Source organism: Garra rufa, chromosome 15, assembly GCF_049309525.1.
Source record: "Garra rufa chromosome 15, GarRuf1.0, whole genome shotgun sequence".
Classification (NCBI taxonomy): domain Eukaryota; kingdom Metazoa; phylum Chordata; class Actinopteri; order Cypriniformes; family Cyprinidae; genus Garra; species Garra rufa.
Window position 1 is genome coordinate 14245026 of NC_133375.1, and position 26793 is coordinate 14271818.

The following is a 26793-nucleotide window of genomic DNA, read 5'->3' on the forward strand; positions in this document are numbered from 1 at the left end:
TATTTTGATAGCTTTCTGAACCTGCATAAACAGCAATGCAACTACCACGTTCAAGGCCCAAAAAAGTAGTAAGGACATTGATAAAATAGTACATGTGACTAATAGTATATCAGTGGTTCAATCGTAATGTTACGTATGCGTTGTGGCACGAGTGTGGTACTCTCGTGAACGTGCGTTAAAGACTGAGATGGAAGAGAAGAATTGTTTTCTTTTTGTTTTCTTTGCGCACAAAAAGTATTCTCGTAGCTTAATAACATTATGGTTGAACCACTGATGTCACATGAACTATTTTATCAATGTCTTTACTACCTTTCTGGGTCTTGAACAGTTGCGTTGCTGTCTATGCAGGGTCAGAAAGCTCTGGGATTACATCAAAAATATCTTAATTTGTGTTCTAAAGTTGAACAAAGCTCTTACAAGCTTAAAACAAGATGAGGTTGAGTAGAAAAGTCATGACAGAATTTTTATTTTTGGGTAAACTATTTAACACGCAGTGCTAAAGAAGACTAACCAGTACGGCGGTGTTGGGGACCGCTGCTGCTCCGGGTTGGTTGGTCTGGGCCACTCCCGCCGCCTGTGCGGTTGCTGCAGTGGCTGGTGGTTGGGCTTGAGGCTGGGCAGCAGCTCCCTGAGGCTGGGCAGCTCCTGTAGTCTGCTGCTGTTGTTGCTGGGCTAACTGCTGAGCCCTCTGCTGTTCAGCTAGTGCCTGTGAAGGATGGATGGAGGACAAGAGAGAAGGTTTAAAATAAAAACTAAAACAAAATAAAAATGAACAATATAAATGTATTTGAACTAAATCTCACCTTCTTCTCTTTAGCGATTCTCTCAGCTCTCTGAGAGGCGACCTGGATAGGAGGCAGAGGCTTGTCGTAGCTTATCCCGCTATAAATCACAAAAGAAAAAATGAATGAGATGTCGTGTAACCGCAAATAAATATCAAATGTGACAAAAGGTTTTTAGTCACATATTGTTTTTAATGATGAATTTCAAACTGGCTAATATTGGAAGCAGATTACTTCAGTACTTCAGTCAATACCTCTCAGCCAGCACAGAAGCATGCTTGGGATTCTTCTGGAATGGATTCATGCCCAGTCTAGAAACAAAAACATGAACAAAAGCAGATTTTAAAGCATTCTGACATCTAAACGCAATGTTTGAGTTGCTTTTAATGAGGTCTGTGTGTTGGACACTGTCTGCACATACAGTGGTTTTATTGGTGGGCTCCTCTTGCTAGCAATGATTTTCATCAGCTCAAAGCGGTTGTTGTAAAGCTGGATCTGGGTGGCGTTGTCGTCCTGTGTGTAGATCTGACACGTGCGCAGAGGACGACTATTCTTGGACTGTGCAGAAAACTAAGTGTTAGCAAAGCAACGGCTGATAATATGTACTGATAATTGTTATTAAATACCTTATAAATGCTCTTGGTCTTGTTCTTCTTAGGGTTAGCTTCATATATTAGCTGTAGGACAGTTTGTACAGTTATGTCATGAGGAAAATGTTAAAGAAAATTCACAACTACTGGTACAATCTCTCACCTTGCCCTCCTCTCTGGGAATGATAACATTCTCATAGCGGTTACGGCATTGTTTTGGCGAGCGGTAAATTCTGCTACAAGAGTTGACCACATCGCTCACCAGGTCCCAGTTAGGAGTGTGCGCTGGAGACACGATGGTCAGGTTCAGAGGAAGTTCCAGTAACTGTTTCACAGCCTGTGAACACAGGGAAAAAGACAGAATTACAACCTGAGCTTATCCATTTAACACAGGCAGTGATAATGCAATAACATGTGATGGATCAACTACCTGTAGCAAGGCCCAATCCTCACTGATGAGCCACTCAGGGTTGTCCTGCCCGGCCTCCATGGCTGGTTTGAGCAGTGAGGGCAGCGGTTTGGCAAATGGAGCCTGTTGCTTCAGAGAGAAGTTCTTCTTCTGGTCTTTGCCCTCCCGCCTCACTTTGAGCAGACTGGCCTTATCGAATAGAGAACGTGGAGGAATCACAGATTCTCCATGGCCCTTCTTTTTCTTACGTCCCAGAGCTGACAAGAGAGAGGATAGAGGAAAGAATAAGAAAATTTTAGCATGCTTTGAACACAGTAAGTTCAGACGTTGAGTGTTTTTTGAACAGTCTAACCTGACGCGTCCATGTGTCTCTTGCGCTCTTTGCGGACATAGACTGGAGGCAGTTTGGATTCAGGCATGGGCGCAGTGTCATACATGAGGCAGATTACAGAGTCAATGTAGATATCATTATCATCCTGCGGAGGAGTTGGGGGAGTCCACAGCTACAGAAAAGAGAAATAGTAAGAGTTAGAAACTATCTACAGGCTTTTAAAAAAAGAAATATTGTGTGAATCACACAGAACTCATCAAATAAAAAATAAATGCATTTTTATTTAGGAGTAAAGCGGGACATGGAAAATTAAAAGTTTTAAACTTACCGGCATGATTTCTGTTTGTCCATTCTCATTCTCGAACACATACTCCTGTAAACAGGGAAACAGGGTATGAAATCTACACATAATCACTTCCTACTAAAAAGCACATTAGATTATTAGAATATATATATACCATGTTGTATGCGTCCTCTCTGGTATAGGTGAAGAGGTCCTCCTCGTCTTCGAGGATCATTTGCTCATCTTTCTCCACCTTCAGTTTCTGTTGCTGCTGCAGCTCCCAGCCTTTCTTAGCAGCTTCCACGCGCTCCTGCAACTCACACAAACATTCACAATTAAGCAGTCTGTATTATTTCCAGAGCAAGTGTAACATGTCTTGTAATATGTAAGAATGTTTCATACCTTTATAACCTGTTCATCCTCGCTGATGTGCAGGGACTCCAGATAGTGCAGTGCATATCTCTCAATAGGAGTCAGCTAGACAATAAACAAACTGGTCAGTACAATTTTATATTTTTTACAAAATTTACACTAAAAGCATTTATAATGTTACAAAAGATTTATTTCATACAATTGCTGTTCTTTTAAACTGTCTTTTCATCAAAGAATCCTGAAAAAAAATGTAGGGATGTCATTAATGATTATTTTATAATCCAGTATAATCCAGTCGATTATTCTGACGATTTATTGAGTAATTGTGTAAAAAAATGAGTGTGTTGGGGGGGGGGGGGGTGTTGTCCTCAAAAAATTTGTGGGGCTGCTATTAACTATTATTCGGGTAATCCAGTAATTGGTCGATTATATGACGATTAATCGAGTAATTGGGTAAATATTATTCTTTTTTTCCTTTAATAAAAAAAAATGTAGGACTGTCACTAACTATTATTTTGCTAATTGAGTAATCATTTGATTGTTCTGACGATTAATTGAGTAATTAGGTAAATATAATTAGTTTTATTTTATTTAATGGAGTAATTGGCCAATTATTCTGACAATTAATTGAGTAATTGAGTAATTTGGTAATTATAATTTGTTTGTTTTTTTGGTCCTGAAATTTTGTTACGGCTGTCACAAATTATTATTTTGGTAATCGAGTAATCGGTTGATCATTCTGACGATTAATAGCGTAACTGGGTAATTAAATTTAGTTTTTTTTTTTGTCCTTGAAAAAAAAGAAATGTAGGGCTGTTACTAACAATTATTTTGGTAATGAAGTAATCGATCGATTATTGTGACGATTAATTAATTGAGTAATAATAATTTTTTATTTAAATCAAGTGCTTGATTGGATGAACAAATTTAAATGTTTTTAACATAGATACTAATGAGAAATGATTATGAGTTGTAGCATTTTCTTTCAAAAACAGTAGTATATTAAATTTAATCAACAGAATTTACATGTTAAGTAACAAAACCAAAAGTTCACAGTTGCAAGGTGCAAAAAAAAAAAAAAAAGCACATACAAGAACAATTAAATTCAGCAACACAATTTCAATAACCTCACCTGCTCCATGACTGCTGCCAACTCCTCTAACTGTGACGCCTCCTCTTTCACCCCTTCCACCACATCCATCTCCTCTTTTCCTCCCACCTTCTCACTTTTGGTGTTTACCTCCGTCTTCTCCTCCTCATCTTCGTACTTGGTTTCCAGTCGGATGGTGTTCAGGGCCTGGATATAGGGTCTGGCCACATGAGGGGGGATGGTTTCGGACGGTGATGGCTCCTGGTGGAGAACTACAAACTCCTCCACTTTCTCTCCGGAACCAGCCTCCACCTCAAACAGATCCTGAATGGTGCGCTGCGAAAGTCCAACACATATTTATAATACGAGCATCAGGCTTTGTTCTAAACCCTAGTAAGCTGCCTCTCTGGTTCCTGAAAGTCAACCTCTTAACAGGCTAGGTTTTGAAACAGTCAAAGGTAACAGTGCATGCATGACTGTAAGTGTTCACCTGTGTTAAAAAGGCTAGAGTGTAGTCCATGCCCTGCGCAGCCACCTCTCGTATAAGGTCTTTAGTGCCATTCTTTAAGAGTTTCTCCTCAATTGAGTTCCCGCTCTCCAACCTGACAGAGCACAGGGTCAGTAAACAAGCTGACAAATATAAACCCTACAAATAGTTAATATGTCCATCAGTCTGACCTGTAAATGTGGATGTCTTTGGAGCGGCCAATCTTGTCACACCACTCCTGTGTACGCATGTCCATACTGGGATTTAGGTCTGTGTCGTAAAACACAATGGTGTCCGCGTCAAACACGTGGCCCATGGCTGAGCAGCAGCGATTGGTCAGGATGGTGCAGAAGATCTGTCTGTTGCGGTTAAACCTCTTGACATGCTCCTGAAAGTGGTCGGAACATGAGAAACAAGATAATAAGATGATCAAGCTCAGATGTTTATGTAATGGTGATGATAGCACTTTACTGATATGTAAGCATCATTCGAGGCCCTGTGTGGAACAAAATCCAACAGGGAGGGAAGAACGCTCATTGATCTGCCCTTTTAAATACAGCCCAGACACCCACACAGCCTGAGTGGGACATGGACTTGGCCAGGGCAACAGAAAGCAATAGAGAATATGTTACTCCACGTCTTTTACCTGTCTCTCTTCCAGTGACAAACTCTCATCCAACCGTACATAAGTGAGGTGACGGTGGTCTAAGAAGGCCTCCAGTATATCCAGCATGCTGGTCATCTGGGTGAAGATCAGTACACGCCTGTTCTCAGCGCTCAGCTTCTGCAGCAGGATGGACAATGCCTCCAGTTTTCCTGCGAACAGATACAGGAACATTAGATCACATCAAAATTTATACTATTATACCAGTTTTCTTTATATATCCAGTTGAAACTAAAGTTTACATACACCTTGCAGTATCTGCAAAATGCAATTTTACCAAAATAAAAGGGATCATACAAAATGCATGTTATTATTTTAGTAGTGACCTGAATAAGATATTCTACATAAAGGACATACATATAGTCCACAAGAGAAAATAATAACTGAATTTATAAAAATGACCCCATTCAAATATTTACATACACTTGATTCTTAATACTGTGTTGTTACCTAAATGATCTACAGCTGTGTTTTTTTGTTTTTTTAGTTTAGTGATAGGTGTTCATGAGTCCCTTGTTTGTCCTGAACAGGGACTCACATGCAACTATTACAGAAGGTTCAAACGCTCAGAAAGAAACACAATGCATTAAGAGCCAGGGATTGTAAACTTTTAAACGGAATAAAGAGGTGTACATTTTTCTTATTTTGCCTAAATATGATTTTTTCCCCCCTATTTAGTACTGACCTTCAGAAGATACTTACATCTTTCCTAGAAGACAAAATAAGTAAAATTTACCCTGATTTTCAAATTTAAAACGTTTTCATCCCTGGCTCTTAATGCATCGTTTTTCCTTCTGAAGCATCAGTGAGCTTTTAAACCTTCAGTAATAGTTGCATATGAGTTCCTCAGTTGTCTTTAGTATGAATAGATGGATCTCAAAATCATACAGTCATTGTTGGAAACGGTTCAAATACACAAAAATGCTAAAAACAAACAAACAAACAAACAAAGAATTTGTTGGACCTGAAGGATTTTTCTGAAGAACAGCAGTTTAACTGTTCATGTCAAACAAGGGACTCATGAACAACTATCAATAAACAAAAAATACAGCTGTGGATCATTCAGTTAACAACACAGTTAGGGCTGGGCGATAATTCGATAACGAAAATTATCACGATGTAGTTTTTTGTTTTTTCGATAAAACGATAATGACAGTTCGATAAGCGCTCGATAATGTTTACGCACTATGCACAAGCATTTTGCAGCCTGCACTTCCGGATGCCGCACTCAGTATTTAGTTTACAGACTACAGTGCGACCATTTCACTCGCATTTGCGACTAAAAATTTGTACGTGCGACTGTAAAAAAAATATTTAGGAGCACCATGTGCGACTGACCCGATCAGCATATTTGTGTTTGCGCTCAGCGGAGCTTCAAAGGTTTCTATGTGTTTTTGCAACATTGAGTAATGTATCACAGACATATTTCACAAATCCTTTCATAAATAAAGTGTAGAGAAAGTGTAAATAAGAGACTGATTGTGCAGTAAAGAGAGCGTCGTTGTTTATAATAGAGCTTTGTGAGATTGCGAACTAAGATGAGTGACAGCTTTTAATAATTTTTAAGGGAGTTTGTAAACAAGATATTGATTTAATACAGCAGTTAAATAAACAAGAAATTATTATTCAGTGACTTACATTGACTGACTACAACACTATTGCCTGATTTTGCTCTATTTCGTCGTCAAAAGTAATTTGAAACAAGTCACAACTGCGCGCATCTCTATTCAAACACAGCGGTGTTTCGTTTATGAATGAAACGTGCGTTTTTAAACAAATCTAGTGAAATGATTCAATTTCCCATTCATAAAGACATTCACTTGCTTTATTCCCGAATGAACCATCCGTTCAAAGGAATCAAATGAATGATATGATTCAGTAATTAAATCAGTGTCTTACCGCCACCTGCTGGCAGATCTGTTCAGTTATTTAAATCTTTGATATTTCTGTATTCAAATTTTTTTTATTTAAAACATTAATCTCAACATGAATTTATGATTTTGATTGCACTCATGTCACCTCTGAGCCTCATTAAACATATGAAAAGGTGAAAACAAAATTCCACTGTAAATCACTTTGAGGAGTCAAATATCACCTCGTAATAGGAAGGCAAATTTTTATCAGAGTTTTGATTATTGTTTAGAATGTTCTCCTAAAATTTGGACTGTGCTCCTACATCTTTTAAGTTAGGAGCAAAAGTGTAGCGTAGAGCCCTGAGCCAATATTTTTTTATTTATATTGTCAGACAGCTAAAACATTTTACAGAATGTGTTAAATCAGCTACACAAAGGGATTGGCATGCTGAAAAGATTTGTCTATTCTTATTTTTGTTGAATGATAAATATACTTAAAAATCACTTTAACTCTGCATTTACAGCCGTTTTATATATTCTATTGATATTAATAATATTGTATTCTATTGATGTTGATTTTACTAGTAATATTCTAATCTGTATTCTACCTCAATTGATCATTGTTTGGAAAGTATTTTTCATGTTCAGACAATAAACCATAAATAATAATTAACTGTCTGGTTTTTCTTTCATTCAGGAGTAAAAATCTGCTCTTAAAATTGATAGATATAAAGATTTGACATTTATCGTGATAATTATCGATATCGACTGATATGAAAAAAATTATCGTGATCATTTTTTTTGCCATATCGCCCAGCCCTAAACACAGTATTAAGAATCAAGTGTATGTAAACTTTTGAACAAGGTAATTCTTATAAATTTATATTTTATTTTCTCTTGTGGACTATACCTAAATGTCATTTTGTATAATCCCTCTTATTTTGGTAAAATAATTAACATTTTGCAGATTCTTCAAGATGTATGCAAACTTTTGACCTCAACTGTACTCTTCCGTTCAAAGGTTTTGGGTCAGTAATATATTTTTTGTTGCTTTAAAAAAAAAATTATATTCACTACGGCTGCATTTATTATATTATATAATGCAGTGAAAAAAATGCAGATGTTGCATTAGAGTTTAAATTATTGGGAAACATACAATAGTGTGTATCCTTAATAATTGTGACATTTAAATCTGAAGGTAACAGAGCTGAGCTGCTGTTGTGGCGCTCACCTGAATCCATCTCCAACATGTGAACATCAGGAAAGCTGACGACAGGAGGACACACTAAGTTACGGATCTCTGCGTTTTGTGGAGCGGACACTTCCTGTAGCTGTCGCCTGAATGATTTCTGTGCTAGGCTGTAAGATGGTGGAGGATTGCATGCATACAGCTGAGGTGGAGGGGCCACAGCAGCAGGAAGTACGCAGGAGAACCTTTAATATTACAGGAAGAAGCATTAGATCACGAAAAGCTGACAAAACAGCTTTCATAGCAAGGAGTTTATCGACAAATCCAAACCTCTTCAACAAGGTGCCTGCTGCTGCCTCCTGCTCCGTGTTGGAGAGAATCGCTGAGCGGAGTGAGGCCACCGTGGACACGCATGTCTGCTGAGCCCTAATACAGCTGTCTCTGCCGACCCAGGACCAGCGGGAGTGCTGGGGTGCGGGGAAGGCTGGTGGAGGGCTTCCCTCATAAACAGAGCAGGTCTTGATCAGGTCTAAACCGTACATCACAGAGCGAGAGGATCGCCACTCGTTGGCACGAAATAAACTGGCCAGACGCTCTTTCAGCTGCCTGTTTCTTTCCTCTGTTGACTCCTACATAAACACACACACAAGGTTTAGAATTCACCATTATTATTAACTATTTAATGGACATCATCAATATCTTGTCTTTTAAAATCATCTACCTGTGTTGTGGCATTTGTTGAGTGTTTAGCATTTGTTTCCATGTCTGTGGTAGCTGCAGTCACTGTGGTGCTTGCTTTAATGGAAACAGGCAGAGACACAAAAACTTAAGTTTAAGTTCACAAGGACAGCAGTAGAACATGACATACTTAGGTTAGTGGGCTGGGAACCACTAGGCAGGGCTCTACAGTGCGACTGAAAATAAAATACTGCGTGTGACTATGAAAAAATATTTGGGAGAAATTTTTTTTAATGATTTTAAGGTAGTTTGTAAATGAGATATTGAATTAATACAACAGGTCAATAAACAAAAAGTTCATATTAAGCGATTTACATTGTCTGACTATAACACTATTGCCTGATTTTGCTATATTTCGTCACTGAAAATAGTTTGAAACAAAGTCACAGCTAAGCCAGTGTGCATCTCCATTCTAACACAGCCGTGTTTCGTTTATGAATGAACATGCGTTTTTAAATGAATCTAGTGAGTCAATGATTCAATTACCCATTCTTAAAGACAACCACCTGCTTTATTCCTGAATGAATGATTCAGTGATAAAATCAGTGACTTGCCGCCACTTACTGGCAACTTTAGTTTCATTTTCATAAATTCAGTTTCATAAATCATTTATTGTTCCTATATTACAAATTTTATATTTAAAACATTACTCTCAAGATTAATTTATAAATTTAATTGCACTTATGCCACCTCTGAGCCTCATTAAACATCTGAAAATACACCTACAAGCCACTTTTGTGTTCTTCCGTGCCACCTCTGTAGTACAAATTAATTTTGTTAATACTGATTTCATTTGATCGATACATTAGTCTTCTTATTTCTTCCTATTCTATTGTTTTAATTAGAAATTTTAAAAAGCTTATAAATGTGTGTGTATATATATATATATATAGTTATAGTTATATATAGTTATATATAGTTATATATAGTTAGTTAGAAAAATGCCATTACAAAGGTAAACACAAAACCCCCCGTAGATCACTTTAAGGACTCAAATATCACCTCGCAATGGGAAGGCTAATTTTTAAATCAGATTTCTTGATTATTGATTAGAAAATTTTGCTTTTTTAAATCTTTGACTGTGCTCCTAAATTATTAAAAGACAATTAGGATACCTTAGAAGAATTTTAAGGAGGCTACAAGATGTCATTTCAAACCTGTAAGACCTTCATTCATCTTATTGAGGGTAAGTAATTATTGACAGAATTTTTAATTTTTGAGTTAACTGTCCCTTTAAGAAACAGAGTCTCCATGGTCTTGAAAGACTGGAATTTAGAAAATGTAATTTTATTGGGAATAAAGTGTGCAAACCCTAAAGAACATACTAAATTAGTATTAATATACTAAATTATTTGATTATATTGAAACTCCTAGTTTGTATAATTAAAAAAACAAAGAAAAAATTGAAAATAAGCAGGTACTGGTACAGCAAGAAGCAGAAGTAGTTAGCTTACACGGGGTCCTGAAAATTAAGGTTGAGAACCACTGATTGAGATGACAGCTTCAGGACAGAGCAGTGCCTTACCTTGCTGCGGTGTGGAGGTGGCAGGGGGCGGGGTGCCTGACGAGTTCTGGACAGGCACGGCCTGGGGTATGGTAGGCATCACCATGGGCGGCCTGAGAAGAGGCTGTCCAGGGGCAGACACAATCTGCAAAATGTTGCCTAAAGCAGACACATAAACTTATGAGCATCGCTTTAAGCCATATAATGAGGATTTACTGAACACACATAAAAACAGCTGACACAAACGACTGGATATGGAAGTGAAATGAGACAGAGAGAGGATGAATATGGGCTGGACATTACCGAGTGTACCTTGGAGCTGCAGGGGCTGGCCGGTGGTGAGCTGTCGCAGCTGACTCGGAGACAAGGTGAACTTGTTGCCCTGGAACTGCAGGGTCACAGGGGTCTCTGGCTGGGCGATACGACCCTGGCCAACCAACTGAGCCACCTTCACTACATCTCCACCTTCAGTAGAAAACAACTAATGGTAAATGACAGCGCGAAGTGGCTGACAATTTATCTCTGAGAAAGGAAAAACATTTCAGTTAGTTTTAGGGTGAGCACGGAAAGGGACATGCACAACCACGGTGTGTTAAACAGGAAGAATGACACTTTTTCCTCAAAAAAACCTGAAACCAAACTGATTCGTTTAGCAGAGCAGAGCAAAACAAAGTGGGAGAAAATCTTGTTTAAAAGGTTTTCCATGTAACAGCGGTTACATGTGACATGGGGAGCAGCGCCCACAAGCTTGACGCTTTTTACACCCACAGAAGGACGACAAAATAAACGGCTGTGAAGAAAAGCTGCACTGAAAAGATAGGGAGGCAAAACCATATTAGAAAGCTTCTGGATCATCCTTCAGCTGTACTGCATGAAAAACAACGATTAGTCATCAAAATGCAGAAGGGAAAAAAGAAAAGAAAAAGGGAATAAACATGTCAAAAAAAGAAGACGTGAATAAACTGGAGGCGGCGGGTGCAGTCCAGAGAGAGATCTGGAGGCCTCATGCTTTTTACGAAGAGTGAGGAGAGAAACCACCATAGGTCATCTGCTGAAGATGTTCTGCATTTTAAATCAGACTGGAAATACGCCAGCTTTATTTGGTTGAATTTGAGTTAAATATCACCATTGGTTTCTTTGGTGCAACTCTGTATGCATGTTAGCCCACTTCAGCAGAGCCGTACTGTAGTCTCTGATCATCACTGAGGTCGTTCACTGCTGTGCTTGGGGGCATAATAAGAAGGAAAAACAGGTGCACAAGGGAGAGAACGCAAAGGAGAGGGCCGATCTGCGGTGGGTGATGATGAGGCCACTTACTAGGCAAGCGTGCCTGGGCCTGGGAGCTGAGCACCAGCCTCTGGGATACCAAACTGGGCTGGAGGGGGTGGGTGGCAGGGGCATGGGGGGCCACAGCAGGCATAGTGGCAACCCCGGTCACACCCACAGCCAGAGGGGTAGAGGGGGGATTAGGGGTGGCTCCTTTTAAGAGTGATCCTGATGAGCTGTTGATTGCAGAGGCTAAAGAGGAAGAGGAGTTAACAGTCTAAATGGACCAATCAGAGCGAGTGTAATGGAGTTGAAGAATACATTTTTTTCAATCCTCTAAATAGAAAGTTGTTTGGGACACACAATATTATAATTAGGGGTGTAACAGTACACAGAAGTCACAATTCAGTATGTACCTCAGTTTTGGGGTCATGGTTCGACATGAGTTCGGTACAACAGAAAATTGATTATTTTCATTTATACGATATCGGAATCGGCCCATAATGGCTTTAGATGTAAATATCGGCATTGGCCCAATATGAAAAATTATGCTGATATGTTTTGCCGATAAGATGAATAATTCACATGTGCTCAGGGTGATTAGATTACATCAGTGTGGCTCAGTCTTGAAGCAAAGCTTTGTCTGAATGATGATTAGATTCACTGTTTTGGATCTGCATTTAATCTGAGAATGCACGCACAGAATGAAGCATTCCGTTTTGATATAAAGGTCAGGAGCTATAGCTTACATCAATTAAAAAAAAAAAAAATATATATATATATATATATATATATTCACAAACATGACACTTACAAATGAAATCATTTTATATATACTGATTTAATGATATAAAGTTACAATATTTTAAGCAAATTATGAGCTCTAAAAGATTTTCAGAATTTTTACAACTCTTTTGCTTTAAACCATCTACAAATGTTAAATCTTAAGATAAAATGTTAAGGTTACCACAGTATTTTTCTAAAAAAAAAAAAAAAAAAAAAAAAAAAGCAGCGATTGATATAGTTTATTTATAGTTATGTTCAAAGCTTCATTTTACTGTCATTATAAAAGAACTTCATTATTGTTTATTTCTAACAAATAAGATCTTAAAAGAACAAACCAAAATTAAAAATAATTTGCTTATAATTTTCGCACAGGAGAGACTTGGTGTTGTTTCCAAACAAAAGAAATATATCGGTATGAGATATCGCCTAAATTTGTTGAAAAATATCGGCAAAAATCCAATATTGTGCATCCCTACTGAATTAGATTGTAGAATTTCAAGATTTAAAGCTCTGACTTTAGAACAGCAGCGATATAACATTTGCTTGGTTACAGCTGTAAACAAAGCAGCTGCACTTATAAATACTACTTTAATATGCATTATTCAGAGGTAAGTGGAAAGTCTGTTTGTAATATTTTACTCAAATTACATTTCAGGAAATAATTGCAATGCAGTTTGTATGCAATTCCAGAATAGAGATCAGCCAAAATAAAATTGAAAGAATTTTTTTTTAGATTTATGGCTTGTTAACCAGTTTATTTCTAAAACCCGAAACTTTCCCACACTGCTGATTTAAAACAAGCAGGCGGTTCTTCATGCGCATGTGCCATCTGAACTCGCTGTTCTTGTTTTGGGTTGGTGCATAGATAACCTCTTCTTCTGCTCTTTCCTGTTGTGACAGTTAATGTTGCATTACTGTGCGTGCCCCTTTTTGGATTGATCGCCTATGACTGACTGTATTCGTCATCTGACTACATGAATCGATCCGTGACGTCCGTACCGTGCCCGTTTAGGGCGAATACATGTACCGTTACACCCCTAATTACAATGTTTTAGTCAAATATTTATTATTGTTGGGTAATGAGTGGTGCTTGCCCATGCAAAACTCACAGCTACAGTACCAGGACATTGATATGTGATTGGTTATGAAATTAAAACTGCTGTTGGAAAATTGCTTTTTATTGAAGCAATTCAACCAAAACAATTAACAAATGACAAAAATCCAATCAAATCCCAATTGATTAAATCAAATACACCCTACATTTTGATCGTAATTTCCATTTAATGTCAACTTTAAAGAAATGGTTAACCCAAAAATGAAAATTCTGGGGTTAGGGATTTTAGTGAACCTACAGAAAGTGAACCTACATCAACAAATATTATTTTTACTTGCAAAAGGGCAGTTTGCAAACAGATTTATGAAATGTATTATTTGAAATGGAAGTTTAGAATTAGTTACAATAATACCTCAATTGTAACTCAAACATTTAATCAAATTTTTGTAAAAGCATCCCGTTTTCTCTTCCTCATTGTCTGTATCTGCATATTTTGGCAAGTCTTCACACTTTGGCTTGCACATCTGCAACCGATTTAACGTGTCAACTATTGTCCCACACTGGGTAAACACCCTCTGACTCAGCCTGTTACATTAGCCATGACCCAAACTCTGTTGCAGGTTCAGTTGGAAAGAAATTGACAGATCTGAGCTGACCACTCTAAATGTGTCAAGAACTGAGGTGAGCATATTTTAGGGAAGAAGCAACTATAAAAATATATCATACCACTTCACAAAAACTTGCAGATTGTGAAACAGTGTGGGAACATATTTGTGTAAGAAGTTACACAAGAAAGGGGTCTTACCCTGTGCAGAAGTGGTTGTGGTGAGAGGTGATTTGCCTCTGGGCTGTGTGCTTGGAGCTGCAGTAACAGGGTTGGTAGTGGTGGTGGGGGCAGTAGTCACAGCAGGGGCACGAGGTGCTTGAGTGGTGCTGCTAGTCATGGGGACCAGACGCCCCTCTGGTTTAGTCCCATACTGCACCGGCAGGAACAACCTGAAAATACAAATATGCCAGTAAGAATCAATTCAATCTTGTTGTACATTAAAAAGCAGGTCATATGGGTTCATATTGTATGGAGAAGATGCAGTGTTCTGCGGGAAGACCAATCACAACAGACTTGGGCAGCTGACCAATCAAAGAAGGTAGGCTTATTGAGGGGAGGGGTTTACAGACCTTAAGCTCAGAACTGCTTAGAACGAATCGTTTCGAAATCATTGCAAAATGATTCTAACATAGAATGTATATTCTAAGAAAATTATAATGTTTTCTGATCTTAGATGCATTCAAACCTGTTGTACAGGACTCCAACACAATATTAGGACACTTTAAAATACCATATGACCTGTTTTTTAATAAAATTACAGAAATCAGTATGGTATGATTACGATAGGTAAGTTTTCAGAGCTAATAGGTCTACGAATGGACACCTCATAGGTTTGATCTTGCATGGTCTGGGTCTGGCTGGTGGGTCGCGTGCATTGTAGATTTCTTCGATCAGCTGTTTGGTCATTTTGAGTTTTGGCAGAGCCTCCTCTGCTTCATAACGGGTCACTTTGCCCTCGTTACCAATCAGGTCAAACAGTGACATATCTACAGTCTGGAAAAGAAAACAATCAGTCAACAAACAATTTTCTTTTACATTCCACATTCCAAGTGTTCCAAGTTTCTTTTCCTTACCTTCCACTGGTCCCGCTGCAGGGCTGTGAGCAGTAATGATGGGGTGTTGTACTGCAGTGGCTGACATATATAAGAGTTGTGTGTGTCTCTGGGTTGAATCAGGTCTGGATGGTTGCAGATCTTCTGCAGCTGCATAAGAACCTCTAGGACTCGGACAAAATGTCCTGTCTTCAGTGCTTCCTGTGCACTAGAGGGCAGAAGAAAAGCAGAATATTACTCAGATGACAGATGAATTGGAAAAGAGCTGGTTAAGATCGTGTTTGACTAAATGTGTTCTGTGCTGACCTGGGCTGGATGAGGATGTCCTCATACATGCTCTTTTGCCTCTTGGACAGACGGCACTTGAGAATGTGCTCATACTTCTTAGGCATTTGCTTCTCTACGTCTCTCTTGGAACGGCGCAGGATGAAGGGCTGAATCATCTACAGCAGAGAGAAAGAAAGCAAAACTATGATTGTGGTTCTCAAGCAAGGTAGTTAACCAAAAGTGCAACATTCTGTGGTGAAAGTCAGCAGAAACAACTTCCAGCAAGCCTCACCCTGTGCAGTCTGATGACCAGTTTGTGGCAGTAGTCCTGGTTCTGGTCAGTGCCGGGTTTGATGGGGAAGTTGAGATATGGGTGAGTGATTCCAGGCAGGAGGAAGTGGATCATGGTCCATAACTCTTTCAGAGTGTTCTGCAGAGGTGTGTTGATTAAGAGGATCCTCTGCTGACTGTTAAAAAGACAGACAAAAAAAACATGCATATTTAACAGCAATTACAATATATTAACACATACAAAGTATTTTTGAGCTTGCACACAATATAGTGTTACAGAAGACAAAAGTAAAACTATTAAAGGTAATCCCAGGTATCAAGATTTGTATGGCTTAATATTATGCAAATGATGTCTTTTACTGAAATACATCATAGAAAACCTATAAAAGACTTACGTTATTTAAATTATTCATATTTTGGACTATTTCGATTATGTAAATTGATTGCACTCTGAGAGCTACTTGCACCACCTGTTGCTATTTTTATCACAACACAACTCGGAAAATAAAATACTGACACAATGACCGAAGCTACTTAAAGAGCTTATAGGTGGTGATGGATATAAGTGTATAGGCTTAAACCAAATGCCGTACCATCGACTTTCCCCACAAGGAGTCTAAACACCTCTGGATATTGAATGAAATCTATGCTGAGAAACAAGCGTCAACAATAGATCCTGCCAGGATGCTATCTAGCATTTCTTGTCTCTGCCATTTGTAAGCTCTTTCAGTAGCTGTGGTCTACTAAGAGCCTCAAAGGCATCATGGCTTCAGAGGACAGAAAAAAACGTGGGTCTTTAGAAAGTTTTATTTGTCCACAGGCATCTTCCCATTCATTTCTCCTCTTCCTATCGCTGGGAAAGCAGTGAAGAGTTACTCTTGTTGCCCTTCGACTGAATTACAACGAAAAGCTGTACAATGTGGCATCACATTTATTTTCGAGTTGTGGTAAAAATAGCAACAGGTAGCGCCAGTACCTCACCAAGTGCAGCTATTTCACGTCAGTGGCGTTCCCAATTGTCCAAAATATATATTAAATGATGTAGATTTTTTAAATAATGTAAGTCTTCTATGGGTTTTCTACTCCAAATTTCAGTAAGAGACATCATTTGCATTATTCTAAGCCATATAAGTTTTAAAAACCCAGGATTGCCTTTAAAAACATTTCTGGTTAATTTAAATAAACTAAAACATAGATATAAAGATGAAAAATGATTGATAAACCTGACTGTTTAAATACTAAATTTACTAAAAAAATAAAAAGGGCTAAGTAGGCATTAAAAAAACTATAATAAATGTACTAACACTAATATGTGTACTAAAACTATAAACTAAAAACATAAAAAGCTAATATAAAAATATAGTAGTATACAAATAATACTAAAATAACCCTGATACAGAACTCTGATATAGTAAGGATGCACTGATATTAAGCACACATCAACCAATAAATGGTTAATATTAAATTTCTATACCATTTTGTTTAAATATAAGATGCTAAAAAACAAAAATAATTTTAAATGCTATAAGTGAAGATTAACTTCAATTGTATTATCTTTTTGTGCATCCCTCATAAACAGCTGTAGAAAACTACAAATCTATCAGATCTGTGAACATTCTCTTGAATGAAAAAGAAAAGTAGAAAACATGATACCAACAAATACTGTAAAGAAAACAGTTGCATTGTTCCTAACCTTTTAATGTTGAAGATGGTCTCCCAGTGTTTCTCTGTCATGTTTTTGATGAGCTGCACCTCGTCTAGCACCAGGTGCCTCCAGCGCCTCCTCAGAAAGTGAGACTGATCTTTCAGCAGAAGCTTGTATGAAGTCACACACACGTGGAAGCTGTTGGGCTCACTCCACCGCTGCACACATTAGACAACAGTGGGAAAGTGAGGACAGACAAAAAAAAAACATGGACAAAAGCTACTTACTCAATCATGGATTTTAATGACCTACAAACTGATCTGAAAACCACAGGGATGGATAGAAAGGTGTCAGTATGCGTTCTGTGCTTCATACCGATCTCTTGTATCTGCGCTGCCTTCTGCTGCCGAGGTACAGGAGTATCTTCAATCCAGGACACCAGCGTTTAAATTCCATCTCCCAGTTCAGCAGCTTACAGGTCCTTACCACCACTAAATGTGGCCCCCAGATACCTGCAGCAATCACATGACCGCATAATGTGTTGCATTTTATTCTTAAAAATACGCAAACAAATGCTGAGAAGAAAAACTAATTTTATCATCTCTATAAAGGTGGTAAATGTGGTTGTACCCTGGTTGCAGGCCAAGTGAGCAAAGTAAGCCACAGTCTGTACTGTTTTGCCAAGGCCGGTTTCGTCTGCCAGGATGCCATTGAGGTTTTTGCGGTGGAGACTTGCCAGCCACTCCACCCCGACCTGCTGGTACTCTCTCAGAGAGCCGTGCAGCAGAGCAGGAGGGGACAAACGACTCTGAGAGGAAAAGGTTCATGAGTCATAATACAATCAGACACTGTGAGACCAATTTGAATTAAACAGCTGCTCAGTTGAATCTTTAAGAGCATAAATGACTAACGTTTAGAGTGGTCCTGGCGCTGCCTTTAGGGAGAATCAGGTCTGTTGCTGCAGCGACCTCAGCGATGTCCTTTGTGGGCTTCCCATCAGGGCCGGAAGCTGTCCGCTCAGCACCACGGTACTGATCCATACTCAGCAAAGAGTCTATCAGCACTGCATCATGTGGAGTGTCCAACGGAGAATCCACGTCTGAGCAGAAAAGAGCATAAAGTCACTGTTAATATGACATTAAATAAATATACTGTCAAATATACTGTTCTGATTTTGACAGTCCGGCTGGGTAAAGCCGCATTTGACAGCGCATGACATGCATATTGCATAATCTATATATAAAACAGCATTCTGCGTAGTATTCAAATGTGACCAATACGTTTTGTTGGTATACGTTGACTCGTGCGTATGATCCACTATTGTGTCTCTGGACCTGAGCAGGCTGTGTGCGCTCTGCAGCGGTTCGTGTGACACAGCGCGAAACCAGATTTCTTTCGCCCAAATTGAATGCATATTTACACTGTCTGAATCGTTCCCTATCCCCTATATAGTGCACTACGTGCCATTTACCATACATAAAATGTTAATTCTGTTAACAAGTGACAGATTTCATCCACAGCTTTAACATCTATTTATAGTGTTGGGGGCAGAACACTTTGGATTCTACAGAGCATTTGATTGGACAGACAGTTTGATAAGAAGTTAAAGTGCAGGGTGATGTCATCAAAACCGCTGATCCATAATTGCATAAATTATCTTCTAAATGCAAATGTTGCCATTGTTTTGAAGCACACTAGCTTACAGATAACATTAAGGCTAACATATTCATACAAAAAGCCAACTTCAGTTTTGATTTCATGGGGATTTTAAATTTAGTTCTTAAGCAGCAGATGAACACAAACCCTCAGCTTCCTCTCTGTCTTCATCTTCACTCTGGCTGGAAGGCTGCGGCCATTCAAAGCCCTCTGCGTAAGCACCAGCGTACTTCTTCACCAGATCATCCAATGGCACTTCGGCTTCAAGACACAGACACACAGTTTATAGAAGTGGCTGTACCAGTTTTCAGTGGCTGATAACAAAATTCCAGAAGTGTTACCTCAAAATTCACTTAACCATATTGAAAACATTAAAAATAAATTATGAGCCTTAAAAAAGTTTCAGAAATTCAATTGTATCTCAAAATTCACTAAAAATTTGAAAACATTTTTTAAAAAGCCTCGCAAAGTGTATGAATAGATGTATGAAGCTACATAATGTTTCAAATATTTTTAAGGCGTCATGATCAATAACCTTAAAAAAATGCCCAAAACCAGTATTTTATATTTCAATCTATCTGATATATTTCCAAAATATTAATGTATTGTTTTACTTCCAATATAAATGTCCTGATAATATACTCATCCCCATGTCATCCAAGATGTTTATGTCTTTCTTTCTTCAGTTGAAAAAAATTAAGGTTTTTGAGAAAAACATTCCTGGATTTTTCTCCACATAGTGTACTTCAATGCACTTCAGACAAGCATTTGTGGTTAAAAGTATATACATTCTTGTTTTTTGGTAGAAAATCATTGATTGTTATTTCTTGTCCGGGATCGTGTTGAGCACTCTGAAGTTGCATTGAAACTGCAATTTGGACCTTCAACCTGTTGATACCCATTGAAGTCCACTATATGGAGAAAAATCCTGGAATGTTGTCCTCAAAAACCTTAATTTCTTTTTGACTGAGGAAAGAAGGACATGAACATTTTGGATGACATGGGGGTGAGTAAATTATCAGGAACATTTTATTCTGGAAGTGAACTAATCCTTTAAGGAGTAGAGCAAAAATGCATTGCCGTTGAAAGACATTACAATAAGTTTAAGATGTACTTACCTTCTTTTGTCAGTTCGGCCAGCTCTGCTTTCTGATCAGCTGCCACCTCCGTAGCCTCCTGCTCCTCGATTGTACTTTCCTCATCTTCAACTGCAAGACAGTAACAGAGCAATCAGCAGCATGCACACAGAGAACCGGAAATCAACTATGTATAATGCAATATGTACCCTCTACATCTGACAGGGAGTTGCTTGACTTTCTCTTGCGGGATGAACCCGTCTCCTGCTGAAAGGATAAAAAAGGTAAGAAAATTTTTCAATTAGAGGATGAGTGAAGCAGCAATGAGAAAGGATCTTGGAAAACTCATGGAGAAGATCTTACCCCTTTACTGTCTTTATCTGACTTCTCTCCAGATGACTGGGTCACTTTACCACACTGGCCTGTAGCAATACAAAATCTCTTCTGAATTAATAATGTTTGACAATTAATGAACAATTAGTAAAGTCTATTACTTATCTATTACTTAATCTCACCTTGTTTCACAGCCTTCTGCAAGGTAAGAACTTTTTGCCGTTTGTCATAAATCTCAAAACGCAGCTTGATTTCCACAACCTGTGGTAAAAAAAAAAAAAGCTCTACATGAGGAAGTGATACAAACCTCCACATACAGTGTAATAGCATTTATCACAGTGAGATTTTGTGTATAAATTTGAATGCTGATTTATAATTATCTAGTTATCTAACTGACACTGAGTGAAAGGGAATGAACCCAAACACAGGTGAATGCCTCTGAGGTTCCTGAACATCTTAAGATTAAATAAAATTCCTTGATTTTATTAGTTTTTTTTTTTTACTTTTATTGTTCCAGTACTAAAGTAGTTATTATTACATTATCTTTATTTGAAATAAAGCTGAAATAAAACATAGGATGAAAAACATTAAAAAAAAAAACAAAACTCATTAACACAATTATCCACCTTATTTTTTCCATAAGAGTGAGCATAACCATTTGTACATTTTATGGGTCTTGTTTCCGGTCTCATCCACGTTCAGCTATTTTTAGCTGTACAAAACAGTTTATTTAGCAAATTGGTGTCTTACCATATTATTTTAATGTATTATCTTATTTATGAACACACTTGGTTTATAGTGTTATTTCCGTACAGTGAAGTCTCGCCCATAGACTTACTTCTGTGTTTAAGAATAAGATAAATAGAAAAAATGTGAAATGTTGCCTTGCTAAGTAACTAAAACAAAATGAGTTAAAGTACTAAAATGACTAAACTACAAAATAACATAACTAAAATAACACTGGTGTAAATGCTATGTAAATGTACCTGTTCAATATTGGACCAGAAATAGTCAACCCCACGGGCGATGGTGCTGGCAATGTGCCGCAGCCTCATCTCCTCCTCCTTCTTCTCACGTTCCTCCATCTTCTTCTGTTCAACATGGTAACGTGCACATGTGCGCACAAGCTACAGAAAGAGAAATTGCTTAACTTTACATCAAAGTTGAATTTTAGCCTACTCCATAAAGAATGTTCACTGGCACTAGAACATGTGGTTGAATACACACAAGTCAAAAGTTTACATACACCTTGTAGAATCTTCAAAATGTTAATTATTTTACTAAAATAAGAGGAATTATACAAAATCCATGTTATTTTTTTTTTTTTTTTTACATAGCACTGACCTGAAAAAGATATTTTACATAAAATATGTTACAGCTGTGTTTTTCAGAAAAATCCTTCAAGTCTTTTTTTTTTTTTTTTTTTTGGTGTATTTAAACCCTTTCCAACAATGATTGTATGATTTTGAGATCCATCTTTTCAAACTGAGGGACTCATATGCAACTATTACAGGAGGTTCAAACACTCACTGATGCTCCAGATAGAAAAACTATGCATTAAGAGCCGGGGCTGTAAACGTTTGAACAGATACTTTGAAGATACTTACATTTTTCCCAGAAGACAAAATAAGTTATATTTACCCTGATCTTCAATTACAAAAATTGAACCCCTGGCTCTTAATGCATTGTTTTTCCTTCTGGAGCATCAGTAAGTGTTTGAACCTTCTGCAATAGTTGCATTTGAGTCCCTCAGTTTGAAAAGATGAATCTCAAAAACATATAGTCATTGTTGGAAAGAGTTCAAATACACAAAAATGCTTAAAAAAAAAAAAAAGAACAATTTGTGGGACCTGAAGGGTTTTTCTGAAGAACAGTGAGCAGTTTGTTAAGGACAAGCAAGGGACTCATGGACAACTATCACTAAACAACCAAAAAAAAAAAGCACAGTTGTGGATCATTCAGGTAACAACACAGTATTAAGAATCAAGTGTGTTTAAACTTTTGAACGGGGTCATTTTTATATATGCAACTATTATTTTCTCTTGTGGACTATATGTCTTTTACACGAAACATCTTATTCAGTTCAGAACAACATAAATACAAAAAAAAAACATGCATTTTGTATGATTACTCTTATTTTGGTAAAAGAATGAACATTTTGCAGATTCTGCTAATGTAAACTTTTGACTTAAACTGTAATTGGCTCAGTTCATAGACCATCATAGTCTAAGTGTGAGTCTTCTCACCTTCTTGGCAGCAGCCATCTTCCAGCGCCTTTCCTGGGCAAAGTCAGCAGCCATCCACTGCATCTCCTCCAGCAGGTAGTCCCATTGAGATTTGGGCCTGCAGGCCTCCTGCAGCTTGGGTAAGCGGCTAGCTGACCACTGGCCCTCTTTACGGAGCTCTGCGATGCGCTGGTGCACATGGCTCTCCTACGATGACACGTTACAATCTTGTGTGAGATACATGCAGCATATACTACAAAATGTGCTACTGTAATGCATAATTATAGATCTGACAGTTCTCACCAGCTTGGCTTGTTCTGCTTGCTTGTCCTGAGAGCTTTCTTGTGAGTTCTGTCCAACTGGACTCTGACCCAAAGCAGACATTTTCAGCCCAGTGGTGCCATTCGTGACAGCAAGTTTGGACTGGGCAGCGGGAGAGAGGTTGGGGCCAGTACTGGGGGTGCGGACTGGGGCAGAAGGGTGTGGGGAGGAGAGAGAGGACGGGGATGTGAGAGAAGCAGGAGACATGTTAGGGTTGGAGAGAGAGTTGGACATCAAACGCTGGCCAGGTTGGGAGGAATCTGATCCAGGACGCACAAGTGCAACAGTCTGAAAAAAAGAGAGAGAGAGGATGAACTGTAACAAAATCTACTGCTGCGAGTAGGACTGTGCAATATACTACTACCGCAGTAAGCAGAACAAGGTTTTTTAAACAAGGAAGACAAACTTCTCAATGTGGTTAATGAGGTTTTCTGTAGCATACTCACTGCTTGTCCAGGCTGCATGACCGACTGCTGCATCTGCTGTTGCTGCTGCATCAGGTGGAGTCCTGACTGCATCTGCTGAAGCTGTGCCTGCAACTGTGCATGTGGGTTGACCGAAGCCAGCACGGCTCCGCCACCCTGCACACCTTGAACTTTAACCTGGAGCTGACCACCAGCCACCGGAGCCTGCTGGTCCACCACCATGGCCTGGCCCTGAGACAGGGAGAGAGGCAGGCCGGCCATAGGGAGCCCACCCTGGGGGAGGCGACCTGGAAGCTGTGGGGGTGGCGTGTGGAGGCTGGCGGCGTTCTGGACCGGGGGACCTTTGGATGGGTCGTACTGCTGCTGGTTCTGTTTCTGCCCACCAATCTGGACCGTTTGGGGGGTCGGGGGCATGCCTCCTGTTATGGCGTGCAAGATGAAGGAAACAGAGCAGAGAGAGGAAAGAGAGGAGAGAAAGAGGGATACGGAGGGCAAGGAAGAGTTCCATAGAAGGAGAAAATGAAGAATTGGAAACACAATATATTGTCTTAGCTCATGTCGGTTTACAGAGACCACCTGACTGCATTTAACAGAATAGCAACCAGCCGTCTCTGTAATCTTTGTTATTGTTTCTTTATAAGCACCCTATAGGCCCATACTGAAAGGCCAGAATGTTGTGTTTGAAACTTTATATAACACTTGATATCTGACATAATTTTCCTGTTTTTTAGATAAAATGAAAAGAACATGTCTGAGTCATAATTCACCCGCAAAACAGAAGAAATAAGAAATTATACTTAGCTTGAAAAATACAAAGATTAGCATTACAATTTTAACTGAAATATTATTTGTATGGCAATTAAAGCGATAGCTCTTGGATTTCTTAAAAAAATATCTTAATTTGTGTTTCGAAGATGAATGAAGGTCTTACTGTTTTGGAACGACATGAGGATGAATAATTAATGAAAATTTTCATTTTTGTGTGAACTAACCATTCAAGAACATTTCTATTTAATGCTCTAGATCAGGGGTGGCGAACCTTTTTGACATGATGAGCCAAAAAAAAAAAATATCACTGCAAAGAGCCACACAACAGATGCGCAAACAACAGTATATCTTTCACAATAACTTATACACCTAATTATATAACGCAATAGTTTTCATGGATTTAAATTAGCCTACCTCCTTTTACTTGACTCAGTGGGACACCTGACATTCCTTGGTTTCCACAATCTTTTTCAGGTCTTACTCGTAGTAACTCTTTCACGTGTGTCAGTAAGAACAAAGCGATAAATCCTCCCATACAGATAAAAATGTTCTGCGCTCATCTTCGTATTTACGATTAGCTGTACGCTTCACTGACTCTGCCATGACGACTGATATTAATGAACTGCACGTCACTCGTGTATTTATACATGTTTGTTGATGTAAATTATGTTGAAGTGCCAGCAATTTGAATTTAGAAAAATTAAATCACTGTAACATTATAATTAAGGTTTTTCATTGCTATGAAAATAGTATTGCATTCTTTATGGTTTTAAAAATCTATTTTGATTGTGGGGTGCAATAGAACTCAGACATGGCTTTTCCCATTTCCCATCTTTCATCTAAACTTCTTTTGATTTTATGGGTATGATGTTATGAACTACCAGCAATGTGTTACACAATGCTGGAGAAAAGGGAACATTAATGAAAAATACTGTTCATGTCACAATGACTACATAACAAAAATCAAGGAAGATTTACATGTTCTAATGAATGAAAATTAGAACTCGTAAATGTAAAAATTAAAATATTTCGTTCAATGCTTAAGAATACTACTATGAAGAACAAAACTAATCATGCATTACCATTGAACTATTCATAAGTGGAAAAGTCTAGATATACAAAGAAACAAATCAAGGAAATAAAACAAGAAAGAACTTAAAAGGAAAAAAGCACAGAAAGGTAATGGACACGACTGAAGCACTGACACACTTCATGAACATGCATGAAGCAGGCAATGTTTGGAACATCTGCGTTAATACTCAAGCTACACAACAGCAAAGCAAAGGGTATAGCAGAGGAATGACAAGGGAAGTTAAGCACAGAGGAAGGTAAAGCCCAGCTGTAAACACTAAGTATCTCCCTCTTTTAGCATTTCATCATAAATCACCAACTATTTCAATTTGTCAACTCCGAAGCTTTCTGAGTTTAAGCTGCTTGATTATAAGACCTTTCCTGAGAGCCACTTTCGGCTCCTCACCATCAGGTCATGAAGGAAGGGTATGGAAACCGAAGATGAGGGTGGGAACTAAAAATATGGTGGCGATAAAACGAGGAGAAACGAAAATAACTCGCTACATGAAGAAAACCAAGACTGAAAATGCATTTAGATTCCAAGTTGACAATGCAGTGAATTTAGGGAAGTGAAGGAGGAGCTTTGTAGGATCAGGAGAGGAGATGTCAACTATACAATCGCACTAAACGCAAAACACTATGTGAAACAGGACATCCCAGTAGACAGTTTGGGGGGGGGTCATCATCTGATGAGCCCTGGATGGAATCAGAGATGCCGTTATGGCAAAGAAGAACGTAAACAGATGAGGTGAATGGCTCATGGAACTAATGAGCAAATCATAAATGAAAAAATGTGATGTCTTCCAAATTGATCTTCTGCTGTGCCTTCTGTCCCTCTGATGGTTAGAGAAAGGTTTTAAATGAGGGCTAAGTCTGAACGGAGTCCCAACAAGTGGATCACAACTGGTAAGATGATGCTTGGATAAAAAGGTGGGATCAACTTTGGGAACTCTGGAATGAACCCTGACCTCCAGCAGCATTGAATAACGGATCTGTCCCGAGACGCAACGGCGCTCCTACCTTGCGCTGTCGGCATGAGCTGCTGGAGGGGAACGCCGGGAGATCCTAAAGAAGTTACAGCGGGGTGCTGGAATATCATCCCATGCCGACCCACTTCCATCCGGGACCTCTTAGCCTGATCTGGGATGCAAAACACACAATACCCTCAAAATGCCTCAAAAAAAAAAAAACTCCCTCCCAAAAAAGGAGATAGAGAACAGGAAAAACCAAAAGAAGGAGAAAAAACACTTGACACACGGCAATGACATTTGCACACCAGCAGGTAGCTGTTGAGAAGCTCCGCTCCCCGTTTTCTGGATTACAGGCTTCAAACACAGAGCTGGGAAAAGATGCTGGAATACTGAGTAAGCAGAAGCGAATTGGAAGGGGAGAACGGAAAAGCAAACGGAAAAGTAGAAAACAAAAAGGGGGAATAAAGAAACAAACGAAAACAAAACAGGTTTCCACCTTTGCCCTGCGTCAATGTCGCCCTACCTGCTTGTGCCATGGCCTGCTGCCGTTTGAAAGCCTCCATGTCCACAGGGTTAGTGATGCTGCCACCTGCCACCCCGGCATGGGTCTGCGAGACAGAAAACCAACCAAAGTGAGAATCTCATTCGCTCAGAATAAAAACAGTACTGTCGACCTTAGCTAAAATC

The 26793-nt window shown here is 38.7% G+C and overlaps 1 protein-coding gene across 4 annotated transcripts in view; it reads right to left on the bottom strand.

Moving 5' to 3' along the window:
• ep400 (E1A binding protein p400) overlaps positions 1–26793 on the bottom strand; it is a 52441-nt gene that overhangs the window by 17397 nt on the left and 8251 nt on the right. For 2 of the 4 annotated variants that reach the window (XM_073819538.1, XM_073819535.1), the window contains exons 4-42: positions 26630–26714; positions 23318–23715; positions 22854–23159; positions 22572–22757; positions 21312–21452; positions 20508–20586; positions 20356–20414; positions 20202–20259; positions 20035–20124; positions 19064–19177; positions 18172–18359; positions 17891–18068; positions 17636–17772; positions 17309–17478; positions 15617–15791; positions 15364–15500; positions 15079–15265; positions 14829–14998; positions 14204–14394; positions 10596–10757; positions 10314–10451; positions 8772–8845; positions 8381–8679; positions 8093–8295; positions 4991–5160; positions 4536–4732; positions 4348–4459; positions 3900–4193; positions 2798–2872; positions 2571–2705; positions 2441–2485; positions 2134–2284; positions 1803–2038; positions 1536–1709; positions 1409–1459; positions 1204–1340; positions 1037–1093; positions 804–882; positions 512–706 (exon numbers count right to left, since the gene is read on the bottom strand). In XM_073819538.1, coding sequence (XP_073675639.1) covers positions 512–706; positions 804–882; positions 1037–1093; positions 1204–1340; positions 1409–1459; positions 1536–1709; positions 1803–2038; positions 2134–2284; positions 2441–2485; positions 2571–2705; positions 2798–2872; positions 3900–4193; positions 4348–4459; positions 4536–4732; positions 4991–5160; positions 8093–8295; positions 8381–8679; positions 8772–8845; positions 10314–10451; positions 10596–10757; positions 14204–14394; positions 14829–14998; positions 15079–15265; positions 15364–15500; positions 15617–15791; positions 17309–17478; positions 17636–17772; positions 17891–18068; positions 18172–18359; positions 19064–19177; positions 20035–20124; positions 20202–20259; positions 20356–20414; positions 20508–20586; positions 21312–21452; positions 22572–22757; positions 22854–23159; positions 23318–23715; positions 26630–26714 — 6033 coding nt within the window. The remainder of the gene's footprint in view (positions 1–511; positions 707–803; positions 883–1036; positions 1094–1203; positions 1341–1408; positions 1460–1535; positions 1710–1802; positions 2039–2133; positions 2285–2440; positions 2486–2570; positions 2706–2797; positions 2873–3899; positions 4194–4347; positions 4460–4535; positions 4733–4990; positions 5161–8092; positions 8296–8380; positions 8680–8771; positions 8846–10313; positions 10452–10595; positions 10758–14203; positions 14395–14828; positions 14999–15078; positions 15266–15363; positions 15501–15616; positions 15792–17308; positions 17479–17635; positions 17773–17890; positions 18069–18171; positions 18360–19063; positions 19178–20034; positions 20125–20201; positions 20260–20355; positions 20415–20507; positions 20587–21311; positions 21453–22571; positions 22758–22853; positions 23160–23317; positions 23716–26629; positions 26715–26793) is intronic. The other 2 variants (XM_073819536.1, XM_073819537.1) reach the window with 2 other exon arrangements.